General features: G+C 46.8%; 1 protein-coding gene across 7 annotated transcripts in view; it reads right to left on the minus strand.

Annotated features, from left to right (window-relative positions):
* Window positions 1-23332, minus strand: part of GPATCH2L (G-patch domain containing 2 like) — a 44672-nt gene extending 21340 nt beyond the window's left edge. For 5 of the 7 annotated variants that reach the window (XM_058655628.1, XM_058655629.1, XM_058655626.1 and 2 more), the window contains exons 1-5: window positions 22340-22439; window positions 20710-21385; window positions 8573-8637; window positions 4783-4959; window positions 2013-2089 (exon numbers count right to left, since the gene is read on the minus strand). In XM_058655628.1, the coding sequence (XP_058511611.1) occupies window positions 2013-2089; window positions 4783-4959; window positions 8573-8637; window positions 20710-21374 (984 nt within the window). In that variant the 5' untranslated portion in view covers window positions 21375-21385; window positions 22340-22439. Of the gene's footprint in view, window positions 1-2012; window positions 2090-4782; window positions 4960-8572; window positions 8638-20709; window positions 21386-22339; window positions 22440-23201 lie in introns of those variants that run through there. The other 2 variants (XM_058655630.1, XM_058655632.1) reach the window with 2 other exon arrangements.
* Window positions 23333-23826: the final 494 nt, after the last annotated feature.

Below are 23826 nucleotides of genomic sequence, written 5' to 3' on the forward strand. Positions count from 1 at the left end.
ACACCATCTCTCAACGTGAAAATTAATTTGTATTAATTGACTGTTAAATTTGGGATTTTAATGTGAAAATTAATTCATAAGAATAACAGCAAGAATTCAGACACTGTTTCTCGTCCCCTCTCAAAATTGGAAAATGACAGAATGCACTCATCCTTCATCTAACTTGAGAGTATTTATCTACGAATCTGTCACAGACCTTGGAACGCACAGCACGACACACATAGGGGAGAGTTACTCTCACACAAGTCAGTGTGCAGATGAAGGAATCTAAGTCACAGGTACCAATGTCAAGAACATCAGGGCTGTAATTCAGGAGTGGACAGATGCTATTATCTGCATTCATCTACACATACTGACTAAACATCAGGACACATGCTTTAGCAGGACAATTAGCTGCAGACAAAATTAATCTGAGGTCAGATTTTGGGTAGGAGTGGAGCTAGATGAGAAGGTGGCACAGACTGTGTTCTTCATCCCTTATGGCTGTGCCTCCTGGTCACAGATGCAGGCTGGCGAAGGGGGCCAAGGGAAAAGATGGGTGAAAAATGAGCTATTTGTTACAGCTGGAAAATTATTAACTTAAAGTGCCGTAATGTGTAAATTTACAGTTTATTACTGTGTAAATTACAAGCAGTACTTTGTGTAATTAGCAGTTCGCTGGCAGGGAGCTGTGAATGAAACTCATTATTTATGATTACAATTTAGAGAAAGGGACGAGAGATTGGGGGGGATTTAGAGGGGGAATCAACAGTGACCTCTGCTAGAAATGACAAATATCCCTTTAAGGTGATGAAGATGAATTAAACAAGTAAATATTATCCTATTCATTTGAAATCATTAGAGGCGCGTCCAGTGGGTCTTAGCTCCCTTCCAGGCTAGCTAAGATGAAATCACTCACTTCCATGGAAATGGGAGGCTCTTGTTGCTGGAAGGGAATGGGGCATGTGGAAGGAAAGCCTTTTTTTCCTGCCTAACCAGGAAGAGAAAAAGTGAAACTATCTCTGATTCCTCTTCCAACCTCCTTCCTCCCTCCGCCTCAGGGACGCCAAGCCTGCTGGCTGGCCCATGAAGAGCAGGCCCCCGAGAACGGTCAAAGCCGCATTTTACTGGCTAGGAAGAAAAAAATAAGTAAAAGACTGATTCAAGGAATCATTCTTCTGATAACCAAATGTTTTTCCAACTAAAAATTGCATTTGAATTTAATGACAAAAAGAAGAATCTAAGTTCAACCGGAAATAAATATCCTCGTTTCTTTCACACCTAAAACTTCAGAAAATGATGTCCGGCACAGACACTAAACAGCAGCACCTTGCGCAAAGCCAGGTCCAAGATGAGCCAGAATGTTAGACACCTGGCTTAGCATGGAGCAGGCACCCTAAGGACTCGCGAGCAAACACAGCCGTGCCTGTCAATGCCTCCCCCTTCCTTCCTCTTTGCCCACCACCTTCTCAGTGTGCATACATCCCTGGCCTACTCCATTTCTCAATCACAAAGCTATAGTCAAAAGTTAAAAAAAAAAAAAAAACTAACAGAAAAACGTTGATGGGTTCAAATCTCTGCCACTTCTACCCGGTAACAGTGGACAGAACTTCTTTGAACTTAGTTTTTCTTATCTGTCAAAGGGGAACCGGCCCTTTGCTTTAGAGGTGTCAGAGGATTAACCAAGTTGAGCCACCCGCTCAGTTCCAGCCAAAGGCAGAACTGAATCAACAGCAGACAATCCTCCTTCAGAGTCACAGAGCAGTGAGAAGTATTTCAAGTATATAGTAAGACTGACCCAAAAGGAAGAGTCAGAGATCAGACCCACAGACACACAGACAGCAGACACAGTGATGCGCCTGTTCTCTCGGAGCCTCTGAGGAAGGCTCATCTCTTAGAGCTGTTTTCACTCACAGCCTCCACAACGTCCCAACTGGCCTCATTCACTGCGGGGAGCCCCACGGCACCTCTGACTGTCCTCGGAGGGGCATGCTTCCTCCCTACACAGCCTGGTAAATCATGAACACCATCACCTTGCCCAGCCGTCTTCGCCCCTTTCTGAGGCAGCGTGCTGCAGCTCCAGGCAGACGATTCAAGCGAGCATGGTACCCTAAAAGACAAGAGAGGTTCAGCTCGCAGCTGCAGGAAATCCGTAAGTAACCATGTCGCCTTTGGTCCCCCTAAACTGATTTCTAAACCAGCACCATGAGGCTGGCTGCCGCAGATGTAACATCTCCTGTCTGTCACCAGCAGTGCAGTCTCAGGCATGCCACTCACCTTGACCTCAGCCTCCCTGCCTAGGAAAGACGGATAACCACTTTGTCAGTGCTATCTTACAGAGCTGTTTTGAAGGCCTAATAATGTAGGCACTAGTTAAGTGAAAACAACTGCGCAATGTGAACAACTACTAAGTTTTAAATTAAATACTAGTTACTATGTCAAAACTATTCCAATTCATAAAGCCATGGTGAAAATAGCCAGTTAAGAGGGTATCAGACGAGACCGGTGTGGAGGCACAGTAGGTTAAGCATCCACCTGTGGTGCTGGCATCGCATATGGCCACCAGTTCAAGTCCTGGCTGCTCCACCTCCCATTTAGCTCCCTGCCTGTGGCCTGGGAAGGCAGAGGAGGATGGATGGCCCAAGTGCTTGGGCCCCTGCACCCATGTGGGAGACTCAAAAGTTTCTGGACCCTGGCTTTGGACTGGCTCAGCTCCAGCCTTTGCGGCTACTTGAGGAGTGAACCAGCAGACCAAAGAACCTTCTGCTTGTCTCTCCTTCTCTTTGTGTCTCTGCTTTTCCAATAAAAAATAAATAAATAAATATTTAACAGAAAACAGAGTTACAGGGAGGAGACAGAGAGATCTGACTTTCCAATAAAAAATAAATGATCTTTAAAAAAAAATAAAGATGGTAACTGAAAAAGTCAGTGGAAAGATGAAATGAAAATATCAGCTGCTTTCTGCTTACAAAAAATTTAAATAATGCAGCGTCTTCACAGTACAAATTCTCCATTCACTTTTTTTTTTAAAGATTTATTTATTTTTATTGCAAAGTCAGATATTTAGAGAGACGAGGAGAGACAGAGAGGAAGATCTTCCGTCCGATGATTCACTCCCCAAGTGAGCCGCAATGAGCCGGTGCGCGCCGATCCGAAGCCAGGAACCAGGAACCTCTTCCAGGTCTCCCACACGGGTGCCGGGTCCCAAAGCTTTGGGCCGTCCTCGACTGCTTTCCCAGGCCACAAGCAGGGAGCTGGATGGGAAGTGGAGCTGCCGGGATTAGAACCGGCGCCCATATGGGATCCCAGGGCGTTCAAGGCGAGGACTTAAGCCGCTAGGCCATGCCACCGGGCCCTCCATTAACTTTTTTAAACTTAATTAATTTGTTTTTATTGGAAAGGCAGCTTTACAGGGAGGAGAGACAAAGAGAAGATCTGTCCTCTGATTCACATCCCAAGTGGCTGCAATGGCTAGAGCTAGACCGATCTGAAACCAGGAGCCAGGAGCTTCTGAGACTTCCACACAGGTTCAGGGTCCCAAGGCTTTGGGCCGTTCTCAACTGTTTTCCCAGGCCACAGGCAGGGAGCTGGATGAGAAGCAGCGCCACCGGGATTAGAACCAAGGCCATATGGGATCCCAGTGCATGCAAGATGAGGACTTCAGACACTAGGCTATTGCACTGGGCCCCTCCATTAACTTTTGTGAGATCCCTTACAACCTCTTTTCCAGCAGCTACATGTGCTCAACATGTGGGAAGAACAATGGGAAGAATCCACACAAAATCCTGTCAGTGATGTCGTCTCCAGAGTCTGAACTGCAGACTCTTCTGTTTCTTGCTGTTCTTGCTCACTTGTGTATACTATCAGTGGTCCATACAGAACTTTCAGAAATGTTCACTGCAATGTTCAAACAAAGTTACTAAGTAAGCAATATGCTTCGGTCAAGCAATAGCTTTACCTAAAAAACAACTGCTTTGAGAAGGCCTAGCAACACCTCCAACCCTGAGAACTCAAACACCACTCTACAGGGCAGGAGTTCACAGCTCCTAAGGTAATTGCGATCACCGAATGCTCAACAGATACCTGCCAACGACTAACTCGCTGGCCCACAGCCACTGGGAATCCTAGAATCTGAAGTGTACAGCATGAAAAGAAGCCTCGCAGACAATCCTGATGAATGCCACAGGGCTTCGGTGATGGTTCTGACAGCCAGGAAAGCGTGGACAGTACCAGAGAGCATCCCCCCCTCCGTGCCCCTGGCCCAGGCTCCCTCCATCTCGCTTTGCTGCATCACAGTGGGAGCGAAAGGATCTGTACCTGTGCTAAAGTCTGCAGTAACAGAATCATGTACACAGAATGGGTTAAAGAAGTAGTTTGAGATCATCCATTTAAAACATGCCGCTGTATCTTATATGTGAATGTTTTTGCTGAAATCTGTTCTTTTCCAAAACCTAGGGCTTCAGGCTGCCAGTGAGTGTAGAATAGCCAGCCCAGGGGCCTCGGAGCAGAATGACCTGCCAGGACGTGACAGCAGGCCTCCAATCTCCTACGGATGGCAGCTGCGAGCTGAGGGAATGCCCTGCCAACTTTCATCCCAAGAGTCTCCATGGCTTGATCCAGGTAGGAATGTCTGATCCTCAAGCTGTGAGACACTCCTCTGAATTTCCTCAACAAACTTCCCAGACCAGCTCCCCAGTTCTGAGTTAGTGTGTGTGTAGACACATCAAGGCACCTGCTACAGGCGGATTCTGCTTCCCCCAGGGAGCGGGGGAAGCCTGAAGCACGTCTCGTCCCAGCACTCACCTCTCTGAGTTGGCCGGAAGGGCAAGAGGAATGTGGAATCTGAAAGCTTATCCAATCCAGAATCCATTCTTTCCACTTCAGAACAATGATCAGGAGTCCACTTCGGCAGCAGGTTGGGGACAGTGAATCCTGGGACACATTCTCCTTCATAGAACCAGTCGCTCTGCTCATCGTCCCCTACGGCAGCAAAGAAATGACATTATATGTTGAGATTTTCACATCTCCACAAAAACCAGACAAAAGCAGAACTCCTTGGCACTTTAAAATCCATCAAAGTACAAAAAATACTGTTTCGGCACTTTTTCTTGATCGACATGATGATAAAAATCAGGACATCAAACTAGCTTCACAGGAAAATCATACTGTGTTAGACGGGACTGCTTTAATGTAAAAACTAATAAAGCTGTCATTTACTAAGCCCTTCCAACTTAACAGGATTCATGTAAAAACCGGCTATCTTTTACTATAATAATTCTTACTTATTTTTTTAAAGATGTATTTATTTGAAAGAGTTACAGAGAGACAAAGAGAGAGAATTTCCCTTCCATGAAAACACACCCTGGGTGGCTGATAGCCAGCAGCGAGCCACACGCCAGCCGGGATCTAGGAGCCGGAAGTGGAGCAGGCAGAACTTGAACTGGCACCTGTAGAACATGCCAGTGCACAGACAGCAGCTGTATCTGCTGTACCGCACGCCAGTTGCAAACTCCTACTTAGAAGGAGGCAGCTGAAGCCTTGGGAAGTCAAGATCAAGCTGGTAAATGACGAAGCCAGGATGTGAGCCCAAGCTCTGACCAACTCCAAAGCGGGGGTCTTTACACAAAAACAGAGTGCCCCCCGTGACTTTCTGTGGTCTCAATAAACTCTTGGGTTCAAAGCGTCTGTCAATTCAGAATTAGCTCTTCCCGCAAAATGTCTTGCTATATTCACATTTCTCCTAATAGCTGAACAAAGACATACACTCATATTTCATTTCTACCTTGGTATCTTATTAATGAAGTAAAAAAAATCATCTTAACATCAGGAACTCAAGCAACCATGAAAAACCTAATCACAGAAATAAAATATAATTCTCCAAGGGTTTCCAAAAGGTATACAATTTGCCCAAGGTCAAATTGTTCATTAATACAAAAGTCACAACTAATCCAATATATCCAGACCCTTGGTTCAAGTTTTTTCTATCCACTACAAATGATGACATTCTAGTTTCTACCAGAGTTTATTTCTGCCAACAAGGAATGAGAAACACAGCTTCCAGTCTGCCGCCCTCCTTTCAGAATGGCAAAGTAACAGAAATTGCTCCCATGACACCCACAGAGTTTGTATGAGTTCTTTCTCTAAACTTTAGGACTCCAAGAAGCTGCTCAAGACCTGCCTCAACCACAGGCTTCAGCAACGGTCAGTCAGAACCCCCAGGAATATAACGAAAGGGCTCACTGGACCAGAGGAGACCTTGGGAGATCACTCACACAGAGCACGGGCTCTTAAGAATGTTGCCAGGAGGTTGGCATTGTGGCACAAGGGGTAAGCCACTTGTTACAACACTGGCATCTTTATCAGAGAGCTGGTTTGGGCCCTGGCTGTCCCACTTCTGATCCAGCTTCCTGCCAATGCCTTGGGAAGGCAGCAGCAGGTGGTTAAATTACATAGGCAAGCGCCACCCAAATGGAAGACCCAGAAGCAACTTCTGGCTCCTGGCTTCAGTTTGGCTCCAGCTTTTAGCCATTTGGGGAATAAATCAATATCTCAATCTTTCTCTAATATCCTGCCTTTCAAATATAAAATCTTTAAGAAAAAAATAAAAGAAGAAGACTGCTGCCAGGGAAGAGGAAGATGCATGCATCAGGCTCCTGACATCGGGTCCCCCAAGCATATGGCGTTAACCAAAATATGTTCCATTGTTTTATAATTTGAGATACTGTACATAAATCTAGGAAGAAAAGCAAGTGTTTTCTCCTTATCTGAGTTCCTCATTTAGTATTTATGAAGAAACCACTGTATGCCAAGAGATGTCTTAAGTGGTTACAAATAAAGTAGTAATTTCTACATTTGGAAAGCACTACTGGAAAAGACAGGTGCCTACACACAATAACACAGGATGAACACAGTACAGGGAGGCCCGAGACATGAGAGCAAGCGATCTCTTGGACTTCCTTTAGGAAAGACAACGTTCAATGTGATACTTGAGGACATCTTAATGAAGTGGCTATTCACAAAAGCATACAACAATCTCCTTGGGGAAATGTCTGACACAATGGTTGAGACATGGCCTGGGACACCCAGGCCCCCATCAGTGTCCAAGTTCAAGTCCTTCTCACCACCCTGACAAGCAGCAGACAATACCTCAGGTACTTCTCTGTCACCCTGGTGGGAGACCCAGATCAAACTCCTCGAACCCGACTCAGCCTGGCCCCGCCCCAGCTATCACAACACTAAAGGAGTGAACCGAGAGACAGAAGACCCTTCTCTATCTCTCTGCCTTCTAAAAATATGAAAATAGCTAATAAACCATTAAAAAAAAGTTTTGAGTTTTGTTCCCCAGGAAAAGATTTAGGAAAAAAAAGGTCCATGAAATTGGGAAGCTCAACAACTCTTTGGGGGTAAAAGGTTCTCCATGCCAACAACATGAACTTAAAAGGGCAGGGGGTTAGCCTGGGCGTCCAGGCCCTGGGTCAGATGCCTCGCTCCCGCACTGGAGCACACGGCATGATACCCAGCTCAGGCTCCTGCCTCTAGCCTTCTGCTGACGCACATCCTAAGAGGCAGTGGTGACATTCAAGTAATTGGCTTTCTGCCACTCACGTGGTAACTTCGGATGGTAGTTTCAGCTTCAGCCCCAGCTGAAGGCCACATAGGCATTTGGGGAGTGAACACATCAGGTTTAGGGTGCTTCCAGAATCAACCTAGACAGCCAGCCACTGCGCTTCTTTCTGTCTGCTCAACACTGAACACTAGAGACCAGTTACTGGATTTCAGAGTTAGAATGAACTTCGGAGATCCACAAATCTAGATTAAGAAAACTACATTCCAAAGAGACTACCTGAAATTTACTGGCACACAAGTAACATGTTTTCAATTAAGCAAGAATAGAGGCCAGGAATCTTGCTCTTAAACCGAGTCCAAGGCTCTAAATATTGCTGAGGGAGACAACTGAAGATTTAGCAACCAGCAGTTGCTAGACTTATTCCCAGTGCTCTATACTCGACTTCAGACCTCTAACTTGAAACAAAAGATTTCTCTGGAACATTATAATCATTTGAAAATAAGGCTGTAAAAATAATTGTTTACCTTATATTAAAAGCAAGAATGTCTTAACATCCCAAAGAGAACAAAATATAAAGTTACTTCTTGGTTGTGATAAATAGGAATCTCCCAGGTACCGGCCTCAAATACCCTAACCTCTGAGACCAGTGGTTCTCAAAGTCTGATGTTCACAGAGCGGCTTCTTGTGCGAGCTAATCCTCTGCCTGCAGCACCAGCATCCCATATAGGCACTGCTTCTAGTCCCAGCTGCTCTACTTTGGATCCTGTTCCCTGCTAACTGCCTGGCAAAGCAGTAGAAGATGACCTAACGTCTTGGGCTCCCATGCAAAAACTTGGAAAAAGTTCCTGGCTTCAAGACAAATCTATTTGATTTCTAGGAGTTCAAGAATGTGCAGTTTTCCTTTTCCAGGTGGACCTTGCATATCCTCAGGTTTGGGAACCGCTGCTACGGACAACCGCCAGGTTCGTGGTGTCGCTGCAACCTCCCCCAGACCTGCAGCCGTGACCGACGCTGGGCCAGCATTACCTTGTCGTCCTTCATCGTTGGTAAACAGCCCGGTGTCGCTGCTGCTACACACACTGCTGGTTTCACTGCAAAAAGAGGACAACACAGGAGAGCTCATCAGCTCCAGACAGACACAGAGCACTGCACATGTATTTGGCTTCCTAATGGGAAAATCACAAGCTTCTTTAATCTCACTTCTTCCCATTAGCCAATCAGAGTGAAACCACTCTCAACACCAAACAAAACAAAATACAGAAGTTAGGAGAATTCTAAAACTTTTACTTACACTTCAAAGTATTTTATTTTTATTTATATGTATTTTGTATGTGAGAAGCAAAATACAAAGAGGCAGTAAATTCCCACTCCTCAGATGCCTGCCCTGACACAGTGCCAGGCTGGAGCTAGGAGACAGGAACTCAGTCGAGGTCTCCTACGCAAGTGGCAGGGAGTAATACTTGAGCCAGTACCTGCTATCCTCGAGGGTGCACATTAGCAGGAAGCAGGAGTGGAGAGTGGAGGAGCCAGGACTCGAACCCAGACATTCAGGTGTCTTACCTGCAAGGTTGAAAGCCCACTCCCAAAGTACTTTTAAAATATTTCTGTGCTAGTTCAGCATTAGAACATAATTTATGAAACATAACCTCAATCTGGTTTAGTATATTAAAGAACACAAATTTACAAGATTACCAATCAACTTAATTTCTATACGCTGCTATCAGTTTCAGATGAAACTTTCCAGCTTTAAAACATCCAACATCCTCAAGATTTTCCTCTTGCAAAACAAAAAATCCATAATCTAGGGTCCTTGTTTGTATGGGACACCCACGTGCCATAGTCCGGGGCCTGGCTGGAGTCGCCACTCTCCACTGCCATCCAACTTCCTTCTGATGCCCTCTCTAGGAGACAGCATATGGACGCTCAAGCACTTGTGTCCCTGTCCCCCACACAGGAGATATGTGAGATCCGGACGAAGTTCCAGGCTCCTGGTTTCAACCTGGCTTGGATACGGTCACTACTGGAACCATTAGTTCACGTTCTGGCTGCTCCACTTTTGATCCAATTCCCTGCTAATTCATTGCAAATGAAAGTGACAAAGCAGAGCCCAGCCAGACAGCAGAGAGGGACACCTTGCCAGAAGGCACCAAGGCCTCCCACCTGTGCCTCCAGAGGCGCCCTGGACCACCTGCCCCTGTACACTCTGCCAATGTTTAGTCCAGAAAGAGCCTGTACATACACATCATCTGGGAATACTCCTACAGATGTTTCGGAGGAGAAAAAATATAGTAATCTTACAAATAATTATGCATGATTCTCCCCCAAAACCAATCTCAACATTGTGAAAATCATCCCATTTTAGAAGCGAGAAAATATTCCTATGAGAGTAATAATATTTTCAATACATCATACTTCTCTCTCACCATCTTTCACTAAAAAATAATTCACACTTAATTCAGCAGCATAACCACCATTTTAAACAAGGCACAAACAAAATGAAATCCTGGATTTGGGATCACCAATTGAATTATCTAATTATCCTAATAATGTGAGAAAAGCCAGTGAGTACATTCCACTGAAATCACTGTGTGAAGTCAGCTGAAATGGTGGTTCTAAATGCTGACCCTCAAATACTTTATCTTGAAAATTTTCAAATGCACAAAAAGCGGAAATTTGACATTACAGTTAACACACTACGTCACTTGGATTCTACAACTTATATTTTTGCTTTCTTTATTTTCTTGTGCAGCCATCCATTCTACCTTCCCACCACAGCTTTCAGGTGAACCTGAGACTGCTGGATGCTATCACTGGGCGTGGCACCTGCTTTCACAGATGGACATCACCAAGGGAACCAAGCTCAGCAAGGCACAATAGAGCTCTCTTCTCTACTGACACAGTTCCAAGACACCCACTGGCAGCTGCATCTGGTAAACCTTAGTCCTGACTTGAAAGTGCTTTCATCTGAAATCTCTGTGCAGGTTCTAGGAATGCACCGTTTGCCCTTGTGAGGAGTCATCACAGGTTATCATTTTGATTTTAACAAAAACGGCGCTTTAACACTACAGTACTTTCATTCTATTGAAAAGACTGTTTTGGTCACATTAAGTTCTCTAAATTTGAATCCCATCCTTTTTGGAAAAGGCAAATGAAGTTAAAACCCAGTTTCACTACCAGACATATCAACAGCAGTATTTTCAACTGGGGCAATTCTGAATCCCCCATCCTGAGTCATTTGGAAGTATTTGGAGACTTTTTTTTTTTTTTTAAAGATTTATGTTTGGGCCCAGCACAGTAGCCTAGCAGCTAAAGTTCTCGCCTTGCATGCGTTGGGATCCCATATGGTCACCGGTTCTAATCCCAGCAGCCCTGCTTCCCATCCAGCTCCCTGCTTTTGGCCTGGGAAAGCAGGCAAGGACAGCCCAAAGCCGCGTCGGAGACCCTGAAGAGACTCCTGGTTCCTGGCTTCAGATCAGCATAGCTGTGGCTGTTGTGGCTGCTTGGGAAGTGAATCAGCGGATGGAAGATCTTATTCTCTGTCTCTTCTCTCTGTATATCTGACTTTGCAATAAATAAATAAATCTTAAAAAAAATTAACTTATTTTTATTGGAAAAGCAGATGTGCAGAGAGGAGGCAAGACAGAAAGATCTTCCATTAACTGGCTCACTCCCCATATGGCCACAATAGCCAGAGCTGAGCTGATCTAAAGCCAGAAGTCAAGCGGAAATAAGGAGCTCCCTCCAGGTCTCCCACGTGCGTGCAGAGTCCCAAGGTTTTAGGCTGTCCTCCACTGCCATCCCAGGCCTTAAGTAGGAAATTGGATGGGAAGTAGAGCAGCTGGGACATGAACCAGCACCAATAGGGGATTCCGGTGCTAGCAGTGGGGAGGATTAACCAACTAAGTCATGGCGTCCATCCCTAGGGACACTTTGGCAGTGAAACTTACAGAACGAAGACCAAGGAGGCTGGTGAAGCACTGGCGTCTAGTGTGTACAGGCTAGGGATGTCTCCATGCCCTGCAATACACAGGACGGGTCCAAAATGCCAGCAGGGCACAAGGTAAGAACCACAATCTACAGAGATGAACAAACCCAAAAGCTAGAGAGCACAGGGCATGTACTTTACCTGATTGAGCCAATCTTTGAGATCAGAGGTCAACATCTCATAGAACCAATAATAGTACGACTAGCTTACCAGTACTGGGCCAGGGTCCCCATCCCAGGAACCACCAGAGGTAACTTGTGCTTCAAAACTGGCAAAAGTGTAACTATGCAAGAGTATTAGAACTCACCTTTCCCTGCCTATTCCAAGTGAAACAGAACACCCGGGGGTCTGGTGAAGTGACTCAACAGGCTAATCCTCTACCTATAAGCACCAACATCCCATAGGAGTGCTGGCTCATGTCCTAGCCACTCCATTTCCCATCCAACTCTCCGCTTATAACCTGGGAAGGCAGCGGAGAACGTCTCAAATCCTTGGGCTTCTGCACCCATGTGGGAGACCCCAAGGGGGCTCCTGGCTCCTGGTTTCACTCAGCTCCAGGTACTGCAGCCATTTACATGGAAGATACTTGTCTCTCCTTCTCTCTGTAATTCTGCCTTTCCAATAAAAATAAATTAGTCAAAAAAAGAAAAAAGAACACCCTGTAGTTATGCAAAACAGCAAGTCATGCTGGGAAAAGAAATATCATGTTCATCAACATTCTCAATGCCAAACATAACACATGGCACGCAACAGATGCTCATTAAATGTTACGTAAAAGGAACGAGCTCACTACAAACTCCTTTCCGCTGTTGGTACTTGTGTGGCCTCTCCGCCATGTCACCTCAGCTCTGTAGTTGGATCTCTATAGGTACTGGCTGGAGTATCATGAGGCTGCGATGGTTATGAGGCCTGTGAGCTCACTGTGCACACTCTGATGCTACAGAGATCCAGAAAGATGCTCTCCCGTGCCAGGTACTGCTCTAGAGGTTAACAGCAGTGGTCGCTTACTGACTTCCTCCTGTCATTAAAAAAAAAGTCATCTATATTCTATATTCTATACCACAAAAACCTCTTTGCTTTTTAAGTAGAATACCAAAATGTGGCCCATGAAATCTAGTAACTGTTTTCTTTCCAAAGCGAATGGGAAGGCACTGTTCTCTCCCAAGAATCCCAGCAAAGGGGCTGGCACTCGGACTGAGCTTATTAGGAAAACTATTCATATATACAGCTACTATTCATGAATGGTATCCTGTATTCTCCCCTATGGCCAGCCAGGAAGTGTATTAAGTACTTCATACCCATTACCACCTTTCATCTACTCCAAAACTCTATGAGGTAAATACATAAACCTCACGTTAGAGATGAGAGAGCACGGCTTGGGGAGGTTATACAACTTGCCCAGCAAGTGAGAATTAGAGTCAGAGTATGGTTATGTCCAAATGACCACTCAAACTGGGATGGTATGCATGGATCTGCCTTGTTAACTGCAAGTCAATTGCACGTTTCTGTTCATCAAATACCTTTGGATTTCAGATCCTCTCATTCCCACTCTCTGAGGACACAAGCAGATCAACAGAGCCAGGGAAGGGAGCTCCTCTGCTCTCCTACTAAAAGCTTTCAAACAGAACTCAAATCTTAGCTGTGCTCTGACTACTGTCACTTAGTAGCCATTTATACACTATACACATCAAATCCAGAGAAAATTAACTGCAAACTCACTTTAGAAAGAAGTTTCCACCTTTAATGTCACATCATGAATTTTAAAAGTAAACATCTGGGGCAGGTGTATGGCCTAGTGGTCATCACTGGGGATACTCACAGCCCATACTGGAGTGTTTAGTTAAAGTCCAGTCCCATTCCCAATAACAGCTTCCTGCTGAAGCACATTCTAGAAAGTGACAGTGATGGATGGCTCAAGTGTCGGGTTCCTGCCACAACAACACATGACCCACGTGACCCACGTGACCCACGCAGCATCTCTGGCTCCAGATTCGACGCTGGGAGCCAGGAGACTAAAACCACTGCTGCTCGGTACTGCTAAACCTGGGGGCAATTTTTTCTTAGCTATAAGAAATGCAGAATCCTTATGATGTCTTCATTGGGAATTATTCCCTTCTTTCTATTCCTAAATAGTAGATTCTAGTTTCTATAAATTCCTCCAAATTCTCACGAGGGGTCAGGGAAGAAAGAAGAGATACAGTTCAGCTTCTGACCTAAGAGTCTGCTACTTCAGATTGCTAACCCAGACGGCTAGACACTTAAAATACAAAAAGGAGTCGTTTACACCTGTCCTGATGACAACAGGAGACACAGAATGGATCGAGCACCTGTAGTCCACAGTTGGTGTTAACAGTTACCTCTAAGGCTTGCTTTTCCCCATGTAAGTGTCTTTTATAGCCACACTTGATCTTAGCCAAACAGCCAGAAAACAGTCAGATGGTGTCTTTCATGTCTAACTTTTATACACTCAGAAATAAATGACACTTTGTAGCTTACATCATCCTCCCAAATGCAACTGTAATTTCTTCATTAATAATACATTTAACAAAACTGCTTCAAAAACCACAGGCCCATTACCCCCCGACTCACGACCTAAAGACACCTTCACCCTTACTATTTTTGCTGCATCTTTCCTAGCAGAGGTGGTACTTCTGTAACCGGCTTTTCCTATTTCTGAGGGACAGGTTTTTTCAGGGACTACTTCCCATCAATTCCAGAATTATAACCACAACTTATGGGAATGTACAATGAGAGAGTCCATGTTTCAGGACCATTCAGAGGGTGCAATGGGGGAGGACCACGCCCTCTCCAGCTCTACAGGGCTTCAGACAGCACAGGGGCAACGCGGTGCAGCAGACACAGGGACTGACTCCACCTGCCAGGGAAGGAAGTCTGCAGACAGCTGAGAAGTCTTTGCAGAGTGCTTGCCTCAAACAGCACGTATACCGAGGCCTGTATATCTTTCTACTGCTTTCCTCTAGGAAATACATCTTCACTACAAACAACGATGGTTCAACAAGTTGTATAAAATGGAATCAAAAGTTTTGGGGTTAAAATATTTTGAATTCTGGGCCCAGTGACATAGCCTAGCAGCTAAAGTCCTCATCTTGAATGCGCCGGGATTCCATAAAGGTGCCAGTTCTAATCTCGCCAGTCCCATTTCCCATCCAGCTCCCTTCCTGTGGCCTGGGAACACAGTCGAGAATGGCCCAAAGCCTTGGGACCCTGCACCCGTGTGGGAGACCCGGAAGAGCTCCTGGCTCCTGGCTCCAGATGGGCTCAGCTCCAGCTGTTGCAGTCACTTGGGCAGTGAAGATCTTCTGTCTCTCCTCCTCTGTATATCTGACTTTGCAATAAAAATAAATAAATTTTTAATAAATAAATAAATAAATAAATAAACCTTTTTAAAAAATCAGAATGGGGGGGAGAGGACTATATGAAAAGAGAGATCTTTCATCCATTGATTCACTGCCCAATGGGCTATGATGGTCTCATCTACACCAGGTCAGGAACTCCATCTGGCCTTCCCAGTGGGTGGCAGGGATCCAAGCACTTGGGCCATGTTCCACTGCTTTTCCAGGTGCACTAGCTGGGAGCTGGATCTGGTGCCCATTTGGGATGCCAGTGTCACAGCTGGAAGATTTCCTGACTGAGTCAAAACATCGGCTCCTAACTCCCTGCATTCTCCATACTCCTTCCTCTGGAGCCACAGAGAACAGTCCCGACAGTTCTTTCAAGGAACACGAAAGTATCCAGCCACTTCTCAAACGGTCTTATCTGGCCATTTCTCCTAAGAGCACACTAGCAGAACTTTGAATAAACCTGGGTACAGCAAGCAAGCTGGTCAATACGGTCCAGGGCAAGCCCACCAACTGCAACACTGGCAGACACTTGCTGGGTCAGGATCCCCACCACATATATTTTCTCCATAGCTCCAGTTACCCCTGATTAATGACCTCCACTTGCAAAGGAGGCTACTTACCTTAACCATGAAATAATGAAGGCTATTGATCCAACAAGCTACTGCTAGGAAGGGTTATTGATCACCCAATCTTTGGTTAAAATGGTCCTCATTTAGCAATTTCATTGTCGCAAATACCTGGAGCAAAGCACACTCATAGTGAAGGAGTCTGGGGGAGTTCAAGCGAGAGGTGATGGACAGAGATCTCAGCTTGCCACCACTTATTCTTGCTCCTGAGCTATTGTCTGTGTCAGAAGGGATATTGATTTTCTATAAAAATAAGAAAACAAGAGCACCACAGGGCCGCAGAAGGTCAGCATGGGCAGGGGGGTGGGGGTGGGCCTTAGCACTCTATCTCTGTCACTTGCTTTCCAAGAGAAGGGAATGTGTTCTTTCCTGTGAGATCAGCTGCTAATACATCACTTGAGGAAGGCTCCTGAATGTGACTTCAGGCCCTCATCCAACCAATTCACTTAGGAAAGAAAAAAAGCCAAAACCACACATTCAAGGGGACAAATGATATGCTAGCAAAATTAGGCTTATGGTCAGCTCATTCACAGCTGCCATACAATCTGAATAAAAATCAACAGAAAGCCATTTTACCGAGAGCTGTTCCATTTTAGGATATCCACAAGCACACACACACGGGGAACAAAATAACAACTTGATTTTTATACAGACATTTAAAAACTCTTGTATCATAGCCACTTTCAGTCCCTCATAATTCAGGGAGAATTGCTGGTGTAGAGCTGAAGGAAGAATAGAAAAAGAAATTCCGGTGAACTTTAAGCAACTGCATGCTTTCTCAAGCAAGAGATAAATTTAAGAAAATTAGTAATAAAGCTGACATGCATATTTTTCAACCTAGAACACCTAATATTGCTTTAGAAAAAATAAAAATGTATCCACTGACTAGGCTGAGTTCAGCTTTATGATTAATTTCATCTTAATAATTTTACAGGATGGATCCCTGCTCCAACACCTCTTGCTAACACTGTATTTCACTTAAGGCAGAAAAAAGAACCAACTGAGCAATCCAGTACAACACCCAAATCACAAACCAAGATCAACTTACATTCTGATGTCAGTCCTGTTTATAAGGAATGTTTAACAAGCCGACATCAACTTACAAACTAACAGACTAGGGTTTGGCCTTTGGTACAGCAGTTAAAATGCCTCTTGGGGGCCTGCCACTGTGGCCTAGCAGCTAAAGTCCTCGCCTTGAATGTGGCAGGATCTCATATGGGCACTGGTTCTAATCCCGGCAGCTCCACTTCCCATCCAGTTCACTGCTTGTGGCCTGGGAAGGCACTGGAGGACAGCCCAAAGCCTTGGGGCCCTGTACCCAAGTGGGAGACCTGAGGAACTTCCTGGCTCCTGGCTGCAGATAGGTGCAGTACCAGCCATTGTGGTCACTCGGGGACTGAATCAGATCTTCCTCCTGCCTCTCCTCCTCTCTGTACATCTGACTTTTTCAAATAAAATAAATATTAAAAAAAAAAAAGGATGCCTCTTGGGATGCCCCTATCCCATGTCAGAGCGCCTCAGTTCAAGTGCTTGCTCCTCTTCCTATGTGCCTTCCTGTTAAGGTGCACTCTGCCAGGTGGCACTTGACGGCTCAGGTGGGGCCACCGGATTGAGTCCCTCCTCCTCGGCATCTGGGGAACAAACAGCCAATGGGAGCGCTCTCTTGCTCTCTCTCTTCCCCTTCTCCCTCCTCCTCTGCCCCTCAAATAATATGCAAACAGCAAGTAAGAATCATCCTGTGCACCCCCATAACAGAATTGACTTAAGAAGGAAAAACAAAGCACTTGTTCCTAAGTAGTGAAGAATGAAGGCAAGGCAAGAACTTAGGACTCCCCAAAATTAGAAGATTTTAGAGGTGTCTCCTACTCCACCCACCACTCCCTCATGGCTACAAGAACTTTGAAACCATGAACTAAGGAGATAGTCTACACAGAGAATAAGACCTCTTTAAAGACAAAAAGACTAGGAACTTCCAGAGGATTCCTGCCTACTCTGAGTCATCCAGGTTCTCGGATAACTAGGATGTCTGTTACCAGAGTCTGTGATGGATCTAAGCCACAGGGAACAGGAGAGAGCTTCCTGCTGGCCTGCAGGTCCTGCATGTGGGGCTCCAGTCAGCTACTACCTGGCTACACAGACCATCTTTCACACACAGTAACGTCACAGTTCAACAAGAAATCCTGGGAAAGAAACATAAACAAACTACCATCCCAAACAAAAGGTTATTTTTAAAGGTACCATTCTCAACAGTAAGAAGATTGTTATGTGGTGTGTGTGTGTATATAAACTTGAATGTGTCAAGAAAGGGTTTCAGTATTGGGGAAAAGGGAAGGACTGATATTTTGGTACAATCATTAAGACAGCCACTTGGGACACCCATGGCCCACCTCAGAGTGTCTGGGTGCCAACCCCAGCTCCACTTATAACCCAGCTTCCAATTAACATGCACCCCAAGAGGTAGCAGTGATGGTTCAAGTACCTGAGTCCCTGCCCCCAACACAGGAGACCAGACTGAATTCCAGGGCTCCTGGCTTTGGCCTAGCCAAGCTCCGGCTGATGTGGGCATTTGGGAGATTCCCATTTGCCTTTCAAAGAAATAAAAAATACTTTTTAAAAAGACTTATTTATTTATTTGAAAAAGCTACAGAGAAGGAGAGACAGCAACAGAATGATCTTCCACCCGCTGGTTCATTCCCGAGATGGCAACAAACGCCAGGGCTGGCCTAGGCCACAACCAGGAGCTTCCTGGTTGTGTTCCTCTCCCACATGGGTGGCTGGTGCGGAAATACTTGGACCATCTCCTGTTGCCTCCCCAGGTCACTGAGCAAGTTGGAAAGGAACTAGACAGAGAAGCACAGACAGGAACTGGCCCCATAAGGGTTGCCAGCATGACTTTACCTTCTATGCCACAACACCAGCCCCCAAAGCAAGCAATTTAAACAATTTTTCAAACATCCTGTGAATGCCTACATACTGATTACACATTTCTTTCATGATGACTGAAAAACAGCTTTAAACCCAAAAAGATAAGTGCATATATGCGGGGAGGGGTTACACGATGGCTCAGTGGCTAATTCTCCACACACAATCGTCAGGATCCCATATGGGCACCAGTTCTAATCCCGGCAGCTCCACTTCCCATCCACCTCTCTGCTTGCGGCCTGGGAAAGCAGTCAAGGATGGCCCAAAGCCTTGGGACCCTGCACCAGTGTGGGAGATCCAAAAGAGGATCCTGGCTTGGGTCAGCTCAGCTCTGAACATTGCAGCCATTTGGGGAACAGATTAGCCGATGTAAGATCTTTCTCTCTGTATCTTCTTATCTCTGCAAATCTGCCTTTCCAACAATAAATCTTAAAAAATATATATATACACATACATAAATTGGGTAGATAAGCCTTGAGTCAGTAAGTACACATTAAAGAAAAGACAAGCCTATGCCAATATGGTAGCAAATACAGTTAGTAAAAAAAAGTGAAAAATTAAAAATGAAGCTGGTTTAAAAGCCATGTGCAAAGGGTATAAGGCAAAGAGAACTAAACAGCTTTTCCTCCGACACAGCCTAACTTCAGAGTACCTAAGATTTATGTATTTGTTTTTAAGTCAAACTTCAGAAGGAGTAAAGTCCTAAGAAATGTCATATGCTTTACAGTCACATAAGTTAGAGAAAAGGGCACAGCGGGGTAAGGCCCAAGGGCAACAGACGTGTGCGTCAAGGCTCTGGGCTGCAGTCAGGCCTGACTCACACTTTCGGCACTGAGTGACCACAGGCAGACTGTAACAGTTCTCTGCACCTTGGTCTCCTATCAAACACAAGAACAGCACCTACTAAATGGTGGAACTGTGAGCGCTGCATTAGAACTTCCAGTAAGTATTCAGCATGTGCCTGCCACACGGTTAGCACTTCATCAAGGCAAAACAACATGAATAATGACAGCATCCAGGGCTTCCAGGCAGGAGGCGGCAACCCCTGGAGGCCTGGGGGTGACAGCAAAGGAGAGGGCTGGGAAGGACGTCCCCATGAGGACTGTGAGGGAGTGCCCCTACAGCAGCAGCACCCTCCTTGAAACACAGACACAATGATCAAGAGTGCCAGTCCTAAAGCATCAAGTGTGGGGTACCCAAATCTGAGGGGTAAAAAAACAAAGCAAAGCAAAACCAAAAAACAGAGAGCAAAAACTACACTGACATTTTAAACACATCCTCAAAGGTGACAGACGTTTCTGGCTTGATCTTATTCGGCTGGAGACCAGCCACAGTCAGTAGTGTTATTGTCAAAGTCCATCATATGTGCAGAAAATGTTTACTGTCAGTCGTTAGAAACACAGACTCAGTAGGCTCAAAGCAGGAGCAGAAGTGAACAGAAGCACAATTCCAGGGGATCTCTGGCAGCTCACGGAGCACACTAACACACACCTGCCATCTCTCGCTCTCACACACACACACACACACACACGTGCTCAGCTACACACCAGTGTTTGCTGAGACCCCACTTATCAAGCCAACAACACGCATGTGTGAACTCCATGCATGAACAGCAGCAAGCCGCTTTTCCAAATCAAACTCTTGGCTATGCACTGGAAGTACATATTTTAAATTATTCTTAGAAACTGTGTTTTTGTTCATCTGTTTGCTTCTATTCTATGTAGCCTTCTTAACATAAGGAAATCAGACTCCCAAACAGTACTTTAAAATGCTATAGATGGGGCCTGGCGGCGTGGCCTAGCGGCTAAAGTCCTCGCCTTGAAAGCCCCGGGATCCCATATGGGCGCCGGTTCTAATCCCGGCAGCTCCACTTCCCATCCAGCTCCCTGCTTGTGGCCTGGGAAAGCAGTTGAGGACGGCCCAATGCATTGGGACCCTGCACCCGCGTGGGAGACCAGGAAGAGGTTCCTGGTTCCCGGCTTCGGATCGGCGCGCACCGGCCCGTTGCGGCTCACTTGGGGAGTGAATCATCGGACGGAAGATCTTCCTCTCTGTCTCTCCTCCTCTCTGTATATCTGGCTGTAATAAAATGAATAAAATCTTTAAAAAAAAAAAAAAAAAAAAAAAAATGCTATAGATAAACTACCGACTGACTGAAGGGAAAGCCTGACTGGCTTCAAAGCAAATGGACTTCATCCTGAGACCATGGTCTTGCACTCTGGGTAGAATTAACCAGGAAACCCTTCCCCTTAATAAGGGAGATCTCACCATTCTGACATGTTCTCGTCAGAGCCCTGTTTCTGCTCATCTGCTTCGCACTCCATCCTTTCTTTCCTTCCTGATTTGCTCAGAAAAGTCCTATTTTCTGCTGATTCACACAGCCCGTGGCCTGCCGAGGCCCAGGGGGTATTCTCCTTCCAGCGGGACAGCCGCTGCTTCTTCGCAGACTTGAACCTGCAGCCTCTCTCGTAGCTCCAATCCGACACCTTCAGCTTCTGCTGCAGACTGGCGGCCACCTCCGATGTCACCCGCTTCACCTTGCGCCGGCGCCTGAGTGGCCGACAGGGCGCGTTTTCCGTGAAGGAGTCGGACTCCGGCCAAGAGTGCTGCTTACTCTTCACAATGGCACTGAGAGCTGCCGGGTGCCGTCTGGCCACCACGGTGTCGTCAGAGTCGCTGAAATTGGTGAGCGGGGCCACGTCTCGACAGTCCTTGAGGGCCTCGTCCAGGCTCGACTCTGAAGCCTCACTGTAGCAGCAGGTGTGCTCCGCCAGGTGACTGAAGTCAGAGCGGCGCTTCCGGCCGCGGCGCTTGCGAAGCTGCCGCCTCTGCGGCCGAGGGCTCAGAGCCATCTCCTCCCACAGCTCCCCCAGCTTGTTCTGCTCCGAGGTCTGCTCCAAGGCGGACGCTAGGTCATGCACCAGCTCATCCATGAGGGCCACATCTGTAAGTTCAGGAAAAAAAAAAAAAACAGTCTGCATCAGGTATGCTATTCTCAAACCGACTTCCAACGCAGAGGACAGCACTGCAGAATTCTGCCTAACAAAAATAAAGTCCCCTCTCCTCTGGCTGCACGTAACATTATTCAAACCAGCCAGGTTCCCTTAAGTCACTAAAAATAGGTATTCCCAGTCTTTGCCTAAATGCTTATGCTTAGCCCCCGTTAAATGCCGTAAGTCACAAGTTTTTACACACAAAAACTCAACTGCTCAGCAAATGACAACTGAGCTATTACCAAAACCAGGCAAGCATGGGAGAATGGGTCTTGCCTGTATTTCCCTAGTTAAACTTGTCACTGAATTACCCAATAATACTTCATCAGAGAGAGAAAATCACTGCACAGCTGAGCTGGGCAAACATGGGGCAGGACGCAGCCTCACCTTGGCACCGGGAAAGGAGGAAGAAATCATCCGTTGGTCGGGGTCACCGCTTGCAGGCCTGGTGGCGACCCAGCTTTATACTCAGAAAGGAAACCAAATTTTGCCAATTCTGGCAGCCAGCACCCCCTGGGGAGGTCCTCGGTCCAGAACTTCACAGAACTTGTCCTCCGCTATCTTAATCTCCTCTCCTCCTGGGCCTTAGTGCCACAGTCACACAAGACCAGGATCTAACTAGGCTGAAGTGAGTCAGGGAAGGATCACCCGGATGGCTAGATAACTCCTTTCCAAAGTTTCTGTTTTTCTACTCACTCTCACCAAGCTCTCACACCCGAGATCCTGACCTGTGGGTAAAAGCTCCAGGAACAATTTTCAAAACTCTCTTTTAAAGGGAAATGTCCACTATCTTAAGTCCAACATCATATTAAGTATTTACTAAATCAGCACTTTTTCCCTAACCCCTGTCAAGCCCAAAGTATTCCAAAGGCCATAATTAGACCTTAACTCTGGGGCACCATTACACAAAGTGTCCCAAAGCCACACACAGGTCCCCTCGAGCTGTAACAAGCGCTGTCCAAACACCAAAACACAGCTGGGGCAAAAGCGACAACTGTCCCTACGACCCAAAGAAAACAAGAGGGGACAGAATGCACAAGTCATCGGCTTCCCTATTAAACGACTGCCTTAAAAACCCAGACAGACCGACCTGCACAGATCTGCAGGTTGAATCAACAACTTGCAGTAGTCCCAGGCCTGTGCGGAACTACTTTCCTGCCTGCCACCACAGATGCGATCCGAACAAAAACAAAAAACAACCCTGAACCTTCCGCACCTCCGGGCTCGGGGGGCCACACTCCTCCGGGAAGACCCGCGGGTGCAGGCCAGCAGCCCGACAGGGAGTCAGGTTGTGGGAGTCAGGCACTGGAAGCAAGCGTAAGCGGGTGGCGGGTGCAGGGCCAGGGCGGGGCGGCCAGATCACTTCTCCTGAGGGCTCACCAGCAACAGGGAGTCGGCTGGCAAAACAAAACAAGTCCTGGCGGCCGAGCGCCCTCCGGGATCGGGGGAGCAACGTGGCCACACAGATGAGGAAGCCACCACGCCCCGGCCAGCCCCGCAGGGCGAGGGCCATCACGCCAGTCGCTGAGAGACGCAGCCAGAAAAGGGGGGAAAGGAGGGACCTGCTGCCCCTGGGATGGCCCGACCCTCAGCCTGCGGCACGGGGAGCCCTCAAGAGCAAGGCCCCGCCACCCTCGCCCCTGCCGCCCGTCCAGGCAGCCCCGTGACGCCCTGGGCCGCTCGGCCAGCGGACTGCAACCCGGATCCCTTCTGACGGTGGGAGGCCCAAACTCCGACCCTCTCCCACCATTCCCCGCCGCCGCTCACCAGCTGCCGTCGCCTCCGCCTCCTGGAGCCACCGCTTCTCCGGCTGAGTCTCCCCGCCAGGGCTTCCCTCTCTAACCTCATTTCCGGTCCGGGCCGGAGGGGTGGGGCAGCGGTAGAGAGGGAAGGGCTGACTGCTCGGGGAGGCCCATCCGACCTGGCGCTTCCGCCCTGACTCTGCGCCCACTTCCGCCCCATAGTGGGTGGGGCCTCCGGGTAACTGGTAGATATCGACGAGAGGGCGGCGCAGGTGGGAGGGTCGTCTTCCCCAGCTGAGGTGCCCCACCGGGGTAAACGCTAATGCGGTACTCGTCAGAAAGTTGGGCGCTGAAAAATCTCTAACCTTGAGGGATGCTGCTCCCCAAAAGGAATAGTTGTGCACTAAGTTACTCGGAACGTTAAAAATACACCTGCCTTGAGCAATAAAGCAAAGTATTATTACTATTAGATTATTACTCAAGGAGTAAAGAGGTAGCCATGGGCTCATATGTGATGTGGTATCCTGGGTGGGATCCTTGATTTTGAATCAAGGCTGGACTTGATCAGTTAATAATTATACATTATTGTCGGTTAATTCAGCATGACAAGAGTGCTGTACTAAAGATGTTGACATTAAGGGAAATTATCT

This window comes from Ochotona princeps, chromosome 26 (assembly GCF_030435755.1).
Source record: "Ochotona princeps isolate mOchPri1 chromosome 26, mOchPri1.hap1, whole genome shotgun sequence".
Lineage (NCBI taxonomy): Eukaryota > Metazoa > Chordata > Mammalia > Lagomorpha > Ochotonidae > Ochotona > Ochotona princeps.